Raw genomic sequence first — 19,828 nt, 5'->3', positions numbered from 1 at the left:
TCCCTGTTCCGCTTCTGCAGCGCAAACGCTGCGTTCCATTGGCCCATAAGTGAAGCGGTGAGCTACGCGCCGGCGCTTCTGATCTTTTCCCGTTGTCCGAAGCTTCTGTTCCTAGTGCAGCTTCATTTTTGATTCTGGATTTCCTTGTTGCCGACTTTGCTTACGCCCACAGATTTTGGTCTTCGTCTGTACCCTCATCTGCTGCATTCCACGTGGCCGAACTCTGCCTGAATAACGGATTGCCTATTCCTTTGCTTTCGGTTTCTACGCGGACTGCACAGTATGACTCTGACATTTCCTGGAATTCTTTGCCTCATGCCATTGTCTTGTTCTGTCGACCGCAAGTGTACCGACCCAGACTGCTTTTGGTTCTTTCTGCTCTGTTCCAATCCTCTGACACAGAGCTTCCTTGCTGGACTCCATCCACATTCACTAAAGTGATTTCTACCCACTGCAGTCCTCCCATAATCCTTCTAGTCCCCTCCCACGTTCCTCTGACTCCCTTGCGGTATAGCCTGCACAAGTACTGTTGGACGCTATGCTGTAAAAAGTCCTGCAACCCGACTAGTGCGTCCCTCGTGCCACCCGGGGTAGCTTCATACTAACATTCCCTTTCCCTACGTTGCCTCCTTCCTTTCTGCTCATAACGGATCAGGACTGCCTTGACCATGCTAAACACCACCACACGGTAAGAACACATCATTCCTTCCTCTCCTTGCAAGTAGTTGTAGACCTTCCTCCTTGGGTTCATTCTGATTAGCGGGTACTTGTCATTTCCTCACCAGGAGAACCACTACCACAGAAATCCCAGGCTCCCTGTATAAGGACAACGTCACCCGTCTATCAGGTTAGTGACGTTGTATTCCTTTATAATTCTAGTCATAGTCCCAGTTGCTTACATGCATCTAACTGGGATTCTCATTTGTGTCCTTAGTCTACTGTTACATCTTGGGTGCTAGGGTCTTCTGCCCTTTCAGTTCTGTGTGAGATATATATATATCTCACTAACAGTAGGGTGTATTGCCGGGAAGGTCTCCTTCACGTGGAGGGGGCCCCTGACTGGTCTGGTGAGGGGAGCACAATCGGACAAAGCTCTTGGCTGAATCTTGTGGCGATACAATTGGTAAGTGCTCTTCTCCTGATACTGGTGAGACAAGGTCTCTGTGGACTTGTCTTCTCTCATGTCACAGTTGGGACTGGTACCGAAGACTACCAAAGACTTTGTTCCGACCAGGAGGGAGGCCGACATCAGTAAGAGGGGGGGGGGAAACTATACCTTTAGGTGAGGTATTGGTTTCCGTACCAGCCGTCAGTACCCAGTTGAAGACTGTCTCCTAAATTCCACAGTCTTTGCAGGACCGTTCAGTTGAAAACCCCCGGCCTATTCACCTGAAAGTACCTCGGTGGGAAAGCACTAGTACCTCTTGGTTGTAAAGTGTTTGTACCTCCAGATGGGAAAGTGTCTCGGAAGACCCAACCGGTACCAGAAGAGTTATTTACTCCAGAGAAACCCTCTATTGCCTCGGTAAGCCGAACAGGCAAGGGTTCATGCAAAGAGGCACGCACCTCCGTGGTTGATTTGGTCCATTCAGATTTCCACTGTACCGGATAAAGCCAAGCCTGCTTCTGCATGGAAAACTCCTGGTACGCTGGTACCAAAAGGAAACGTTTTACCATCTACTACCGCGGTTATCCTGTCAAGCTCCACTGTATCAAGGAAATCACATAAGTTCTCTCACAAGAGGCATAAACACTCGCATTCGAGATCTAGTCTGGGACCCATTTCTCCAAAAAAGCACAAACTGAAGAAATCTCCTGTGGCATCTTGTTTCAAAATATTTTTACAGTTCCACCGGAAGAGTTGAGCACTCCTGTGAGAGCTCAGTCACCTCACATTTTGCCACAATTTTCTCCTCTGTCGGGGTCAAACTATTTAGGTACCAGCACAACCTGGACCACAGTTAGTTTTAACCAATATCCAGGTGACTATGCCCGTGGTTTTTAATATCTACAATCCAAACCAACTGCCTAACAGGGCTGACTCTTCAACTTCTTCTATCAACCTAGCCCTTCCCAAATGGGGAACGACATCACCAATACTGTTCTGAAAACAATGCTTTCTGAGCCCTTCCTAGAAGTTCTGGCTCAACGCATCAAAGAGAAAAATGTCACCTGTTTTACATCAGGGGATTGGTACCCATCAATCCTATTCCTGAGCCAATTACAGTATCAGTGGACAATGAGGACTTTGCTCCTCCTCACAAGAAACAAAACATGAGGACTCTGACTCAGATTCAGAGGAGGACACCACTCTGTCACCATCTAAGGTGTTTCATGACATTTTGACCAAAGCCATGCAGGCACTAGAAATCCTCCCTAAGGATACACCTGAGACGGCTGGTGTTTTTGGGAAATTACCTCCGCAGCAGTCAAAAGTTCCACTTACCATAGAATTTTCTGTTCTAGAACAAGCTCTAGCTCATCAGGGAAAGCCTCATTCCGATCCACACATCTCCAAGGCCCCAGATAACAAATACAAGGTGCCTAAGGATGAACCCTTCTACTCATGGGCAATCTTCCGGCTCCATCTGCGGTAGTCTCAGCTGCCCTTGGCACAAAGGGTAAAGACCCTTCTCCATCCCCAGGTTCAGTTCTAGATAAAAACGCAAAAGCATGGGAGACTCCAGGTAAGAAGTCTTATACCAACTCTACCGTACAACTTAGGGAGGTTAACACTGCTACAGTTTGGGCCAAGATTTAAAGTCCTTAATTGGGAGAATCTTGAATGCTTTGCAGACATGCTCCCTCAGGATGTCATGAAAGAATTTTCCTTCTGGATTTCAGAGGGTAGAGAAGCTGCTATCCAACAGCTTCAAGTGGTCAAAGACCTCACAGACACGACAGCAAGAGCAGTCACCAGTACGGTCTGTATGCATATGCATGCATATTTTTCAGCCTCTTCCCTTCACCAAGATATCCAGGAAAAAGTGGTCGACCTTCCGTTTGATGGCAAAACTCTGTTCGATCCATCCACAGATGAGGTCCTCCAGAAATGTAAGGCCATTGTCACAGCAGCTAAAACCCCTTGCTCGATTTTGGCGAAACAGCCATATTATCAAAATTTCAAATCATTTAAACCACATCCTCAAGGAAACAATGGTTCAGTGACATCAGCTAAGTGCTATTACTCTAAAAGGAGAAGATATAAACCCAAATCTAAGTCCGGACTTCCCCCTTCCTCAAATTCTGCACAAGGACAAAAGAAGTCTATTCGACTTCCTTCTGGGCATGTACATACCTTCCGCTCCTACTTTCATCAAGGAGCATACAATCCCTGGTAGCAGGAAGGCTTTCCAACACCCTCCCCTTTTGGAAAACCATTACTCAAGAGAATGGATTGTGAATATTATTCAGCATGGTTACCGCCTCGCCCTTCTGGCTATTCCAACGTCCTCCCCTCCAAAGCTCCACAAATCATCCCTGGAGCTCCTGGAAGAGATCCAAAAACTCCTTTCTTTAGGAGCGATAGTTGTTGCCTCAAGAGGAAATAGGTATGGGATTTTATTCTCGTTACTTTCTAGTCCCAAAGAAATCCGTCGGGACCTGTCCATTTCTGTACCTTTCAGACCTCAACCAGTTTCTGTCAATCAAAACCTTCTACATGGTGACCATTCCTCAGAATCCGGCTTCTCTTCATCCAAACAACTGGATGCCATCTGTAGATCTACAAGATGCTTATTTTCACATCCCCATCTACAAACATCAGCGTCGGTTCCTGAGATTCACAATAGGAAGGTCTAATTTCCAGTTCACATGTCTTCCCTTTTGGCTAAATTCTTCTGCTCCCAGGGTTTTCACAAACGTTCTGGGAACAGTGGCAGCCTACCTTTGGTTAAGGGCAGTCCATCTTACACCCTTACCTAGACTTCTGGCTTCTGAAGGTCCAGTCTCCAGAGGAATTGCTTCAGAAAATGCACAGAGGAATTGCTTCAGAAAATGCAATTAACATGCCATACACTTTTCAACCTGGGCTTTTCCTTAAATGTGACAAAATCCCAGCTCAATCCTTCGCATAGTCTCCAATTCTTCAGAGCAGTTATAGATACTGCTCTACCTGGAAAAGGTGGAAGCTATCCAACAAACCATTATAAAGTTCAACACCCGCCAGCCTCTGACAGCTTGGTGGTTTCAAAGGCTCTTGGGCCTCATGGCCTCTTGCATAAACCTAGTTCCCTTTGCAAGGCTCCATATGGCATCTTGCTTGCAACTGGAACCAGCTCTTGGATTCTCAGGAAAGGAAAATCCAAATTTCATAACAATTTCAGGAATCTCTACTGGTGGAACTCCCCAGAGAACCTTTTAAGCAGGTTTCCTTTTCAACCTCCTCCTTACCAAATAGTCACAACAGACTCTTCAGAGTACAGTTGGGGAGCCCATTGTCTAAGTCTAACAGCTCACGGTCTTTGGTCCTCTCAGGAAAAGAAGGACCACATAAATGTCCTGGAACAAGGAGCCATATTTTTCGCTCTGAAATCCTTTCTTCCCTCACTCCAAAGAAAAGTGGTGAAAATTCTAACGTACAATACCACTGCAATGTTTTATATCCACAAGCAGGGTGGTACACGTTCCGTTCCCCTGTGTCTCCTAGTAAGAGATTTGGTATCGGGAGGTTCAAAAACATATACATTTTCTTGTTGGCGTCCCATCTGGAGGAATAGAGTAACGGCCTGGCAGACACACTAAGCAGGTTACAGTCTGCTCCGCATGAGTGGGAGCTGAAACCGTCAGTAGAAAACATGATATTTCAGAAGTGGAACCATCCATCAGTAGACCTCTTTGCCAACCCGCTCAACTCTCTGTCTTCAGTTTTCATCAAGGAAAGGTCAGGGCCTTCAATCCCTGGGAGATCCTCTACATCTGTATTTGTCGAACCTAACACCTTATGCGTTCCCACCTCTCCCATTAATGCACAAGGTTCTACTCGAATTCAAAGTGTCACAGAATCTGATAATGATTCTAATAGCCCAATGCTGGCTGTGCCAGATCTGGTTTCCAGACCTTTTTGAATTTGCGGGGACTTCCTCACTAGATCTTCCATCATCAAGAGATCTTTTGACTCAACAGAAAGGGCCGGACCTTCAGCCCTCCCCTCAATTGCTCAACTTGAAGGCTTAGTTCCTGAAAAACTAGCCTTTTCCCATTTACATTTGTCAGAGCAAAATATAACCATGACATCAAAGCTTCTACTAAAAAACAGTATTGTAACAAATGGTTAAGTTTCTGTCACTGGGCCTTGGACCAAAACCGTAATCCTCTATTTATAATGTTATGTCCATGTCTTATCTAGTTTCCACCAGGGCCAAAGTAGACACATACACACACTACTTATCAGCTATTGGTGCTTGCCTGAATAGAGAACACAAGTATTTCTCTCTTTCCAACAAAGCCATTAAAAGGCACTTTGAGGGCCTTCTACGCTTACATCCCCCTATTCGCTAACCTCCACCTCATTGGGATCTCAACATGGTCTTATCAGCCCTAATGCAAAAACCATTCGAGCCTATTGCCTCATGTATATTAGAATTTCTTTCTTGCAAAATGGCATTCTTAGTAGCCATTACTTAGGCTAGAAGGGTTGGAGAACTTCAGGCTCTCTCCCTAAAGGAACCATATATACTGCTCCATAAGGGCAAAGTTGTCTTACGTACAGTCCCCTCCTTTCTACCTAAGGTGATTTCCGACTTTCACTTAAACCAGGAAATATGTCTTCCGGGTTTTCTTCCTAGACTGCATGCTTCTGTGCCCGAAGAAACATTACACAATCTAGATGTTGTCAGAAACGCAGACTAGCTTTTCGTTACTTACTGGGGTCCTTCTCCTGGCAACAAGGCATTTAAAGCTTCCATTGCTAGATGGGTTGTCTCCTGTGTCTCCAAAGCTTATGACATGAAAGGGCTTGCGATTTAGGGCTCATTCCACTAGAGCCAACGCAGCATCTGTAGCCTTTAAAAGGCATGTTTGCATTGTGGACATTTGTAAAATGGCTACCTGGGCTACCCCGCTTGCCTTTTTGAAAGCACGATGCTATGGATACATCTTGATATGATGTGGTATTTATAAAGCGTCTGTATACAAGTGTTTCTAAGTGCTACAAGACAAGGAGGTGGAAAAAAAAGGAGGACAAAACAACGATCTTACTAGGCCTTGTCATTCAAATAGTGCAAGAGCAGGGAAATGGGGGAGGGGAGAAGTGCAGGGTGTTGGGGGGGGGGGGGGAGGAAGGAGAAGTGCAGGACAAAGGAGAAAAGTGCAGCCAGCGGGTGGCAAGTGTGAGTATTCATAAGTGCAGCCAGCGGGTGGCAAGTGTGAGTATTCATAAGTGCAGCCAGCGGGTGGCACTCGGTGCAAGGGAGGGGAATGTAGGGTTACAGATACAGACCACAAATGCAGGGGGCAGTGCAGCATCGCAGCTGGACAGGCAGGGACCTAGGCCTGAGAGTTCAGGGGGTGACTACGTGACCAGTGTATGGATGGATCGAGAAGGTGATCAGCAGGGGAGAGGAAGAGAGAAGGCAGAAGCAAAGAGAAGGGTCTTGCGTTGCTTCCGGAACCGGAGATGGTTCTGCTCAAGTTTCATAGAGGCAGGGAGAGGGAGGCCCCAGTCGAACCAAGAGATCTGCCACCAACTCTTTGTTTGGAGAAGCGCCTGACCCTCAAAGTTGGAGGTGGAAGAGCGGAGAGCTCGATGGCAGATATTTAGGTAGCGAGAGGTGGAGGTAGTGTCGTCCCCGGCCCCAGAAAGCCTTGTAGACAATGTAAAGGGTCTTGAACTTGATCCTTACCGCCACTGGAAGCCAGTGAAGGTATTTCGGAGCGGGAGAGATACAATCAATGGGCTTGAGGCCAAGGACAAGTTTCGCAGTTATGCTCTGGATGAGTTGAAGGGGACGGAGAGTAGAGGCAGGAAGATTTAGAAAGAGGCTGTTGCAGTAGTCCAGCCTAGAGAGAACCAGAGTTTTGGAGACAGTGAGCTTCTGGGGGAAACTGAGGAAGGGAAGAATACCTCTGAGGAGGTGCAGCTGGTAATTTTACTTCTTGGAGACGTCGGAGATGTGAGGAGAGAACGAGAGTGTGGAGTCGAAGATGACCCCAAGGTTCTTCGTCTCACAGGTAGGACATGATGCAAAATTCGGCCAAGCGGTGCTCCGCAACTTGTTCGCCTGAATTCCGTACATGCTGTCTCCTCCACCCTTACTTATCCTAAGGCTTTTTAGTTTGGTCCCATCCAGTTGGGAAGGAGGGAGAGCAAGGATGAAAGAGAAATGAAAAATTACCTTCATGGTGATTCAGGTTCTTTTAGTCCATGTTCTCCCTCCTTCAAAACGCCCACCCAGCCATCCCCTACAATAAGCATATATTTTCATTCTCCCGCCGTTGGCAGAACCACAGGAACTGGGTGTGGAACGTTGGTGACGTAGGGGTAAGGTGTGGGCCAGGCGTGCAGAGGGAGTTCTTAAAGAGACAGCTTTCTTTTGCAGCAAGCTTTTCCAGCCCACCTGCGGATGCAGGTGTTCCCAACCAGTTGTGAAGGTGGGAGAGCCTGGACTAAGAGAACCTGAATCACCATGAAGGTAATTTTTCATATAGAACACAGCTGCCTCCACATGCATAATGTATGCTCGCAGCAAAAGAATTCTCTGTTTGCACTGGTATTTGGAAAAGATGGTGCAGCTTGGGCTGCAAGGAAATGATGCATGCTGGAGGTGCTAAGTTTCACTGCCCAATTTAAGGCACATGGTGATTACCAAAAGGCGGGGTACTGGGATGAGTTACTGGGGGTAATGCTTATAGCTTGTCTTAAAGCTAGTTGTTCTAAAAAACTCCTCCTTCACAATAACATCAAAGTAAGAGAATATAGGTGCTGAAAAACATCATTCTGAGCAATAGTGAAAGGAAGAATTGGGAACTGAACAGAAATGTCGTAGTTAGCCCATATTTAATTGTGTTCAAGCTACAAGTGGAAAAGCAACATCCTTGAAGACATTTCATGAAACGTTTTGGGCCTTTGGAACTTAACTATGATAGCAGAGATACTGCAGATCTACTGGGAAATGCTTTACCTGTATCAATGGAGGTTCTTGTTGTTCATCTGCATCTTGCCCGAGGAGTTGACGGGCATCTTCGCTTCCCTACTTGATTTGTGCGTGCCCTACTCTTCCATCTTACCCTCGTCGCTTTTCTTTCTGCAACTCTTACCTAATTGGATTGTCATCTCAGCCCCTCCCCATCAAAGCCAACAGGTTAGGTACGATGGATGGTAGGTCTACATGCATCCTGCCAAAGCACAGGTAAGAGCTAGATCAAGAAAGTAGGAAACCGCTCTTCTAAACTCTGCATTTTTAATGATCTATTTTAAGGGTAAGTAAGTTTGTATAGTGTTCATGGTGACTTACTATTATTACATGTGATCTGGGCTCTCTATTGTATTGGCTCTTTATAATAGCTACTTTCATCTGTTTGTATTTTTACCTTTTATTTATCCATGTTCTTTGTATCTACTGTTTTTGAATTCAACTCTTTAAAACGGGCATTAGTGGAAATCCATAGTCACTTGATTGTGCCTCATCACAAGGTTGGCGGTATCCCGGCGGTAATTGTGCCGTTATACCGCCAAATAGCGTTACCGCGGTAAGGCGGTAAATCCCCATTTCGTCCAACAGGGCCGAAAATGGGGCCTCATGGTGCCAAAAACAGGCGGAAAATTGAGATTTTTAACTCCAGAAAAGCCTGAGGTAGAACTCCCATTTTACACCCAACTCATGATTGGGCCAGCCCTTAAATGCAGCGGTAGTACTGTTACTGGCGCATTAACGGGATACCGCCCAACTGATGATGAGGCTCTATATATTGGTCCTTTTTTTCTAACCAAAAGAGGTCTTTTTTTAATTCTTTACATTTCAAATAAATAATGAGTAAACCAGTGAATAATTATTTTTGAGCATTCCATCGGACTACTGTTAGCATGGAGTAGAATCCTAAACTGGATATTTCTTACCTATGGAAGCCCAATGTTAAGAAACCCATGCAATGTCTTAATATGTAAAAGGTACTATATAATTAAAACATGAGTAGGGGAATTTATTTCATAAAACATAGTTCTAATATGACTTTTTTTCCTTCATAGGATAATTATCTTTCAGATGCATTATTGGTCAAATTGAAGGGAGGACGATCAAAAGCACAAATTGGTAAGCATAAATAGGATTAGCTTAATCATGGATTAAATGGTGTGGTTAGCAATGGGAAAACAGTAGTTAGCTTCTCGGCATTCATTTGCTTTCCCCAGAAGACGTTTCTACTGTCTTCACTCAGACAGCAGTGTAAAATCAAATGTTGGAAAAAGTACCCGAAGTGTACGTTATAAGGGTAAGGGAGGAGGCAATGCTACGCAAGTGGACAAGCAATTGTTTCCTTCTTAAAACATACATTTACATATTTTGTCTCTTTCTGTGGTGATGTAGCAGCTGGCATGCTTCTTCCAACCATGAGTTGTAAGTACAACATGGATAGATTAATAAATATTTCTAAAGCTATAGCCATTCTAAGCTTACACAGAAGCAAAAGCACAATCGGTATACTAGTTCATAAAATGTCTCGGGAGGATAGTTCAGGGGCAACATGCTCACCTTGAACGCAAGATGACACGGGGCAACACAGGTTCGATCCCCAGGTCTGCGCTTAAGAAACCTCTGGGTATTAAGCGTGTTATAAATAACCTATCATAGCATATCAAAATTGCATGAAATGTATGTGCACAGCGCACTTAGTCTTGTGGTTTGTATGTTTTGGAATGCATTGTTTATCTTCATAGACCCTTCTTCATAGCACAGTAATACTCATCTGTTATATTATTGTGTGAATTATCCTCCAGCGGTCTGCAGGATGTTGATGTAGAGCTGTTTACAAATACCTTTTCCTGTACCATATGGCCCAGTCCCCTGTCTGACTCTCAGAGAGCTTTGTGGGGTCGCCAAATGGAGAATTTACCCTCAGTAGCGCTCTCATAAACTGCAATGGCTGCTTAACTTTTTCCATATCTTTAAAAAAATGTGTTGTATTAACTTTTTTTTGTATTAAAGTTACAAAGTCAACACAAGCAACATGAAAAAACGTAGCCCATAGTTCACAACAGTGACTCGATAATATACACCAAATCAGAAGGTAAGGGAAATGGAACATCAAATAAACATCACAAAAATACATCTGCCACTTGGGAGAGAAGAAGGCAAACCATTCAGCACCACCTCAAAGCTAAAGGCAGGCAGGCCTTGAGCGTTCAGAGACAGTCGACCAGGTGACCAAAAGTCATGGGGTCGTAATGTAGAGCGTTCTCCTGCTCACTGCACCGTGCAAGCTCTTGAAACCAAATGTTCACAGAAAGTGAACCATCGGTTTTAAGGTGAGCAGAACGGGCCATTTATCCTTCAAAAGTGCCACTGCCAGCAGTTCTGAGAGGTATTTGGGATACCCAATGAACCTACCCACCAAGCAATCCAAATTATATTCAAGGTGTGGACCGCCTCAGTCCAGAAAGAATATACTACAGGACATTGCTAGAGCATGTGTAAGAAGGATGCCAGATATTAGATACATCTGTGATACACAGCCGAGTCTGAGTTTATCGGACTAGATGGGCAGGTGTAAATTAGCCGCTGTTCATTATCTTGATCTCAATTCACCCATATGTTGCATATTGAGAGAGACCTCTCTGGAGTAGCAGCATATGGGACTCCATTGTTCATTTAAACAAATGTGAGACAGGCATGGATTCAAGAGAGACACAGACTCAGAAGGGTTTGTTTGAAAAGCTTTATTTACTAAGGTTTGTGGGTTGGTGTAATGCCTGACTGGTCCTAACTCTAAAGGGATTATTCCCTCAACTGATGTTTCTAATGGCTGTTGTTGTCTAATAGTCCAAAATAAAAGTATGTCTGTGTCTAAACCTATGCTTCCCCTCACTGTACAAAAATGTGATGGGGTCTTTTTTAAAAGTAAGAAAAATAGTGGTTCAACCAAAGTGGGAACTAGGGTTGGTTCCAGGTGGTTTTCTCACCAGGTGCCAATGTCACTCAGATTAGTTCAATTAATAGAGCTGTTCGTAAGACCTTCTGCACAGGCCTCTTGCAGCTTTTGTCACTAATTTCAAAGTCTTTTAGTTCCTTGGGGGTTCCCTTCCCCAAGCTCCAGCTCACTTTTTATGGGATATCCATAGATTTTTTAAGTAGGCCTTTCAGGGTTCCCCTTCCCAAAGCACAGGCCCCAAACATAAACTTTGCCTCTGTCACTTTACTTCTGTCCACTCTTAAACTGACATTCGGGCTGCATGCGCTTCTTTTAAATCTGCTTTCTTTCGGTTCGCTCTTATTTCTGCAGCACTCTCGCACACCAACAGCTTTTGTACTTTCTGCCTTTTATTTCTTTCCGCTTCATGCCGTTTTCCCAATCTTGCCTTTCTTTTCCCTTTCCAGCCACCCGCACGCTCTCGAGTTTCTCTGTCATGCGAACTGGGTAGCACAGCGTTGGCGAACCGTCTCCTCGGGTTGTTGTGGGTCGAGGTCTGCAGCATGCCGTCCTCCTCCGGATCCTTCTTCCTGCAGCTCCCAGCTTCCCTGGTCCAAAGTGCTTCTCCACCCCACTCATCTTTGTGTGCATGACCACACCTTTTATAGTGACCAAAACTGTCAGGTGGAGTTGGGTGTGAGCAGTTACTATTGAGTGCCTGACTCTATCAGGGGGACAGTCCGAGTTGTTTCTATGGTAGGTTTCGCTCACGTCCCAGTATTTTACAAAAAATGGTGACGCATGAGATGAGGTGAGATTGTAAACACCCCACAAAAGCTGAGGGAGAGTAAGTTAGTGTGTTTTCAGAATTGTGGAACTACTGTGTCTCTCCTTTAGGTATTCTTCTCCCCATGCCCCGTGACCCTCCACTCAGATGATCCTCCCTCGCTTGCCCACCCCCAGGGTCGGGATCCAAAAGAGAGGGCTCTTCCCTGGCCACCCGAATGGAAGATCCCGAGGGAGTGGTTGGGAGAACACCGTCGAGTTTCTCACACACAGTATTCTAATCCCGCTCCCATTTACGTCTAGTCAGGGATCTACTGCAGGAGAAAGATCCTAGGCCATTTGGAAGACTGCAGTGACAATTATTCTAGTGCCATAGGCTTTAAGAATAAAGGTGGGGGGCGTGGCTTGGCGACCATGCGAGAGTGAGCGAGTCACTGAGAGCTCCCGGGTGATCCGCTACACAATCCTTATAAATGGCTGAAAAACGGCAGGAGACTCTGAACAAATCGAAGGAACGGCACCAGGGCACGAACGAGTGAAAGCCCGAACAAAATCGGAGGTCGGAAAGATCAGAAACGAGGTGAAGCGGAGGCGCGGGGCCACCACACAAAATGGTGGCTGCGGCCCACTGATGCGCTCCGAAAGGCAGTGGAAGCTGAGTACGCAGACGGCTGGGTGCGGGGGCACGGACGGCTGCCCACTGGATACCCACACACCACCCGCGGAAGATCGAGAGAGGCCCCAAACCCGACTGCCCTCCCTAACAGGGACGTGGAATGAGGCGCACACCACCACGCCGCGTGAAGGGGGATCAGGCAACCGAGGATAACGGCAGAGGAGAGCGGAGGGCCGAGACACGGGAAGAGCACAGCACCTGCGGCCTGAGGCACCGACAGGGTGCCCCCCAGCGCACAGAAGTCCTACCGGAGTGCGCCCACAGAGCGGCAGCCCGGAGGGGGAGACCCGGACCCTCGACAGCAGAAGGCAAGTGGGCTACCAGCCCGGGGCCGCGGCGGCACAGCAGGCAGCAGCAACCAGTGGAGACGCAACCGGAGCCCCCGGTAAGGATGAGACGGCGGAGGCAGGAAATCGTAATGACCCCGGCGAGGCTGCAGCTGGACAGAGTGACTTTAGCTGCTGCGCGCCGGGCCCAGGGTGGTGCAGGGGAGCGGCAGGGCCCTCGCAGGGATGGGAGAACACCGACTACAAAGTGGAGGCCGCCCAGGGGCACAATGCCCCCATCCAAGCACAGACACACAAGGCCACAAACCTCAGCATGCCTGAGAAACAGAAAGGCAGCAGAGGGAGACAAACGAGCATGGAGGCATTTGCCCGCAAGAGCGAGGACTCACAACCTGGGACGGCGGTGGCGGACACAGCCACATCATACGCTACGCAAGGGGAGCTCAAACAAGTGGAAGGCAGTATCCTAGAGGCCATAGAAGGGCTAAAGGCCTCAATAGAGAGCGAGCTGGATGCAGTGATCGTGGACGTGGGGCTCCTCAGGCAGGACACGAGGAACCTAGCGGAGAGAGTGACAACGGTGGAACAATAGGTGCAGAGCAATACAGCAAACGTGACCACCTCTCGGTCACAAATGTCGGATGCACTGGAGCAGATTAAAACACTAGAACGCCGAAGATGTGGAAGGCCGGGCCAGGCGCAACAATGTGCGCATTGTAGGGTTGCTGGAGGGGGTGGAAGGCAGAGGCCCCACAGACTACTTAGAGAACTTACTGCTCCAGGAAGTATGTGCAGGGACCCTGTCCCAGGGCTTTGTGGTGGAAAGGGGGCACAGAGCACTGACCAGGAAACCCCACCTGGGTGCGCCACCGAGACCCATGATCGCGAAGATCTTGAACTTTAAAGACAGGGAGAAAATTCCTGACATTCTCAAAGGAAGGCCTGGCCAACCAAAGAGCGCCTTCGGGCAGCGGGGGTGAAATTCATGTTACTTTACCCATCCAAGCTCAAAATCCTGCACAACGGGAGGACACAGATCTTTGAGACCACGGCAGACGCCCAGGAGTGGATGGACCAGCAGGGGATCCCACAACTAAGAGAGGGGGTTGAGAGGAATCGTGAGGCACCCCAGCGAGGAAGGGAATGAGGGTGCGGACAAAACACTGAGGACACATGCCGAATCAAGATGCGGCAAGAATGAGAACCGAAAGCATAAATTAATGGATCAACCTGGGAGCTTGAGGCCTCCGGCACTGGACCGCCAAGACCCACAGAGGGGGCCCCAAGTAGCGACAAGTTAGCAGTGTCAGTTTTTAAGGCACTACGCCGCAACGAGTGCGCTCACGGATCGAGGGTGGCACCTGGAATGCGGCGGGGCCCGAGCAGGGGGAGGAAGGTTGGGCGTTGGTTTATAGTAGTTGTAGTAGTGTGGTTAAGTTTGTTAAGAGAAGGCATGAGAGGAGCCAAACATAATGAACTAGGAGGTCACGAACACGACAAAGACAACGCAAGGGCGCAAGTGAGGCGGCACTTAAGTGCGGGAATTCGGCGTGGAACACCAAAGAGTGGAGGTGGAGAGAAGCGGATACGGGTGGCAGGGCGGTCCGCCAGGACAGGGGAAGTAGAGAGGGAAGGCGGACCCGCAAGCTACCAGGGGAATAATTGGGAGACTGATAGACGGACCTCCCAGGCCAGCAGGCCAGAAAGGAAAAACTAAACAGGCTGATGGGAATGAGCAGGCCGCAGGAAACTGTAAGACACAGGAACCGAGAAGAACTAAAAGTGGTGACTTGGAACGTCAGGGGGCTAAACGCCTACGTGAAGAGACTGAGGTTCTACGCATGGCTAAACAAAGCAAATCCACATCGCAATGCTGCAGGAGACCCACCTGACAGCGGAAAAACAAGCCAGGATGGCCAACAAATGGGGCGGCCAGACATACAGCTCCACATACTCTAACTACGCGAGAGGGGTAGCGACTTGGATTGCCCCGGGTATCCCATTCCAACTCATCAAACAGGAGAGAGACACCGAAGGCAAGGTCCTCATCGTACACGGAATGCTGGAGAACCGGGAAGTGTCTCTGGTGAACACCTACGCCCCAAACCACGATGCAACAGATTTCTTTAAACCGCTCACACCCCAGCTGGCCCTGTACAGGAATGTCACGACCATCTGGGCCGGAGATGTGAACTGCACACTGGATCCCAGGCTGGACCGGTCGGACGACAAACACAAAAGGGCCGCACCACCAGCGCGGGTGTTGCAGAAGACACTGGACCAGCGAGATCTGGAGGACATCTGGAGGAAGGTAAATGGGGGTGAAAGGGGATACACGCACTATAGCGCCCCACACGGGACATTTACCCGCATTGACTATTTATTCACAGGCAAAGAGACACTAGGCGAATTCACTGGGGCACACATTCACGCACGAACCCTATCTGACTACGCCCCACTGGAAGCAACATGGGCACATACATAGACCGTACGGGAACGACATAGGAAACCTTTAAGGTGCTGATCAAGGGGGCGGCAATTGGGAAAACGGGAGGCCTTAGAGAAACCCTGGCTGAACTGGATGAGATAGAAGGGAAGATAGAGAGGGCGGAAGAACAGGCAGGGCCGGGGGGGGTGACCTCACCACTCTGAGACAACAGTGTATGGCGGCCTGGGAGAGATTAGGGTGGTTAGACTATGGGAAGTACATGCAAAGGCTGCATGCAGAAGGGGATAAACCTGGTAGACTTCTCGCCTCGCTGACCAAACAGGAGACCAAGCGAGAACCGATAAATGCAATTCGAAATAGTCAGGGGGCAATTGAAAGGTCCCAGGAGGGTATAAATACGGTGTTCTCGCAATTCTATGAGGAACTATATACCAGAGTACAGGAAGCAAATGAGGGAGACCTTGAGGACGCATTTGCGGAAATGAAACTCCCACGACTGTCAGAAGAGCAGGCCCAGATGTCGGACGCCCCCCTTTCTGTGGAGGAATTGACAGAGGTTATTGCCCAGTTGCCGACAGGGAAGTCCCCGGGGCCCGACGGGTTGCCAGGGGAATTCTATAAAAGATACAAAGATAGCTTGGCTCTGAGGTTACTAGAGACACTGGAGGAGGCGTACGAGTGCGGACTCCCGAGCAGTATGTCAGAATCTGTAATAGTCCCGATACTTAAAGCGGGGAAGCCGCCCCTCGAGTGCGGGTCCTACAGGCCAATCTCTAACAGCGGCCTGACAGCGGCATTGGCCAATCGGCTAATAAGGGTGATGCCCACACTGGTACACACAGACAAGACAGGGTATGTACCAGAACGCAACATGGCATGGAATCTCCGGAGACTCCATCACGTCATTCACAGGACGAACCAAGAGGAGGGAGAATACGCAGTGGCGTCATTAGATGCAATTAAAGCGTTTGATTCAGTGAACTGGGACTGGCTACTAGGGGCGCTCACCCACTTCAGGATAGGCGGGGGGTTCCTACGTTGGATAAGGCTGCTGTACAACCACCCGAGGGCCAGAGTTAAGACGAGGAGGCATGTCTCAGGGGAGTGGAGCATAGGGCGAGGTATGAAACGGGGGTGTTCGCTGTCCCCGATGCTATATATATTGGCGCTGGAACCGTTTGCGGCCTTCCTAAGGGCAGAGTACGGAGACACCGGCTTAGTGATAGATGGTGAAACACACCAGATTTCAATATATGCAGATGACATGCTGCTTTACTCCCAGGGCCCACACACCCATTTACCAGACCTATTGGAGGCACTGGGAGCGTTTGGCAGGCTATCGGGAATCACCATCAACAAGGGGAAGTCCTCACTGTTCCCCCTGGCGCTCCTGAGGGTGACAACGTCAGACCAGCTGCCACACCTGGGCCTTACATGGACCCCAATCACCTTCAGATATTTAGGGGTGGACATATATCACGATACCGCGGAAACACATATGGCCAACATGCAGGGAGCCCTGGACAAAATAGAGAACGCCATGCAGTTCTGGAAAACACTACCGCTGGGGGTGGTGGGCCGGGCGGCCCTAATGAAGATGATAGTTTTACCCCGACTCCTATATTATTTCACCAATATCCCCTATAACATCCCCAGATCATTCTTCAGACGATTACACTCCATAACACGGTCCTTTCTATGGGGGGGACGGAGGAACAGGGTAGCACTGAGCACATTACAAAGGGGCTACGCATGGGGAGGGATCAAGCTCCCGGACTTTGAGCGTTACTACTTGGCCGCACAACTTCAATTCGTGGTCCGATGGCTGGGGGAAGACACCTCCATAGATGCAATACTGTTTCGACCATCGCTCCAGCGATACTATTTGAAAGAACTACTGTGGATAAACGAGACCCAAGCAAAAACCCTTCCCAGAATACTCCAACTAGGCCGAGCACTGTGGAAGAGAGCATGGAAAGTGCAGAACATAAGAGACCCCTGTTCAAGGCACATTCCCCTGGCGGGACTGGTAGACTCCCATATAGCAAGCATAGCAACGTTCAGAACACAGTGGGAAGACAAAGGAGTGGCCCAAGTAGGTGACCTGTGGCAAGAAGGACATTGGGTAGACTTTGAGACCCTGGCGGAGGAGCAGGACATACATAGTGGCCAATTCATACTGTATAATAGCATGGTCCAAGGAATAAGGAAGAGGTGGGAGACCCTGCCGGAAGAGGAAGACATGGATGGGCCGCTGGACGCCTTGTACGATGTATCGGAGGGGGGGGACACACCGTGTCCAGACTTTACGAACAATTGCTGGGCACCATCAATTCTCGGACATTGAACAGCCGGACAAAATGGGAGGAGGAACTGCAGCGACCCCTCAGGGACGAAGAATGGAACAGAGCCCTTCAATATGCGAAGAAAGTTTCCAGAAACGCAAGGTTCAGACAGCTGCAGTTCTACATAGTGCACAGGGCATATTTAACGCCTAAAAGAATGTCAAACATGGGGGACAGTCAAATATGGAGTTGTCCACGCTTCCAGGAAGAACAGGCAGATATGGTGCACATGTTTTGGACGTGTGTGACAGCCTTCTGGAATACGATACAGGAAAGGGCTTTGAAGGCAGGAATCCATATGCAAGCTTGGTCGCCGGCATCCTACATACTGGGCCTGTTCCCGAGGAGCGACAAGCAAAGGATCCATATAGCTAAAATGATAGACCTGATGACAATTCTGGCGAAACGCTGCATCGCAATGGCATGGAAAGCAAGCGCAGGGCCATTGATAGAAGGCTGGTGGGCGGACCTACGAAAATGGGCAATAGCAGAAACTACGGTCTGGACCAGAACCTCGCAGAAGGGAGAAGAGAACAGTGGGGCCAGCATACTAGCGTGGAATACCTTGGTACAAGACTTATTTGGGAGCGATGAGGAAAACAGCGCAGCTGACTCGAGTGAGCCGGGAGGAGGGGAGACTTGACCTGCCCGCACCCGTGCGCAGCACGCAGACCGGAACGAGGACAACGCGACAGAGGAGGAGGGCGCCTAACCGTGACCCGAGCGGATAACGTACATTATGAACTTAAACCCGAAAGTGCCAGAGCAAATGTTGAGAGTTGTTGTTTATTTGTTTTGTGTTTGTTTGTTGTTAAATGAAAATAAAGAAAATTGTTTAAAAAAAAAAAAAAAGAAAGAAGAAAGGTGAGTGAGGAGACTCTGAAGGGAAGTCAGCCTTAAATGCTTAAAAGGCACTACACATCCTAAAAGAAATTACAAAACATGGGTTTAACCGCTACCAACATTCTCTGCAGAAACATTGTGTTCCATTTTTTTTTTTTTTTTTTTTTTTGGGGGGTCCCCCCACAAACCCCTGTTTTTAGTGTAAAAACCACATTTGTTTTCCTATACGGAAACCCAAAAAAAATAAGGCATTTAAAAAAAGGCATTCAACTTTTTTTTTCTGACCTTTTTGTTTCGAATCTATTGTAATTCGAAACAATGCATTCGACCCTTTGACTGGACACCTTCCATAACAGCCATCAGGATACAAGTCCCCCGAGTGCACATATGCTCAATCCACCCAAAACCCTGAAAATAGCTTGATCACATGTCAAAGGGAAGGGCTTCATTTTCCCAAAGAGGCCTATAAGGAGCATCTGTTTTAGCAATACTAGTAATTTAAATATACTCTTCTAGGCCAACACTGAACAGAACTACCTCAAATATGCAATCCTCTGTCACTTATTTTGTGAGCAGGACTGCGAGAAGGGGGTATGGCCATCCCAATATCTGCCTGGTGGAAACATTACAGAAAGCGGTTCTTTCATCTCGCCAGAAAGTGGGCAACCAGAAAGTAGATCTCATTGTCTGAGGCTGAGATGCTGCCCTGTGAGAATGGTCTGGTTTGCGTGCCCAAGCTAAGTCTGCAAGCAGTGGGATGCCTGGCAAGGTGTATTAAGTGGGAATGTATCTTGGTGAGGACACATTGCCTAGGGCACATGGTGACAGTAGTGAGACGGAGGCAGAGGTAATAAGAGTTGTTGCTGCCATTACCAATAGAGGTGGAGGTTATTACATGAAGATGTGGTAGTACTAGCATGGCAAAGGAGCAGGGAGTGCAAACAGGAGGTGATAGTACAAAGGTGGAGGTGATTACAAAAGAAAGTGGTGACTACTGTGTAAAGGCAGAGGGGATTACAGCAGCAGGTTGTAGCGTGAAAGTAAGCATGCCACAGGAAAGTTAGCTGGAGGGTGCTCCAAAGGATTGGGAGCAGGTGTCCCACGATAGCAAGGAGGTGTTGTGCGCATAAGGTCACCCCGAGTAGGAGGATTGGATTTGACTTATAGTTGTTGGAGGAGATGAATGGTGGAGAGGGGGAGAGCAAGTGAGATTGAGAGAAGAGACAGAGGGTAACATTCATAAAGTCATTGTTAAGAGGTGGAAAATTGGGACACCCAGGCAGTGGTAACATCAGATGAACGTGATTTGAATAAGAAAGAGGAGCCGCCACCAAGAAGGGCCACAAAAGCAACTAGGCACAAAGGCAGGGAAACCTGGTGG

At 48.1% G+C, this 19,828-nt stretch overlaps 1 protein-coding gene across 3 annotated transcripts in view; it reads left to right on the top strand.

Annotated features, from left to right (window-relative positions):
• CCDC138 (coiled-coil domain containing 138) overlaps positions 1–19,828 on the top strand; it is a 749,637-nt gene that overhangs the window by 103,547 nt on the left and 626,262 nt on the right. For all 3 annotated transcript variants that reach the window (XM_069636872.1, XM_069636873.1, XM_069636874.1), the window contains exon 3: positions 9,185–9,248. In XM_069636872.1, coding sequence (XP_069492973.1) covers positions 9,185–9,248 — 64 coding nt within the window. The remainder of the gene's footprint in view (positions 1–9,184; positions 9,249–19,828) is intronic.

The sequence above is a fragment of the Ambystoma mexicanum genome, chromosome 7p (assembly GCF_040938575.1).
Source record: "Ambystoma mexicanum isolate Mex_15411 chromosome 7p, UKY_AmexF1_1, whole genome shotgun sequence".
Taxonomy (NCBI): Eukaryota; Metazoa; Chordata; class Amphibia; order Caudata; family Ambystomatidae; genus Ambystoma; species Ambystoma mexicanum.
The sequence above is the reverse complement of the archived record's forward strand: the minus strand, read 5'-3'. Positions and strand labels throughout refer to the sequence as shown.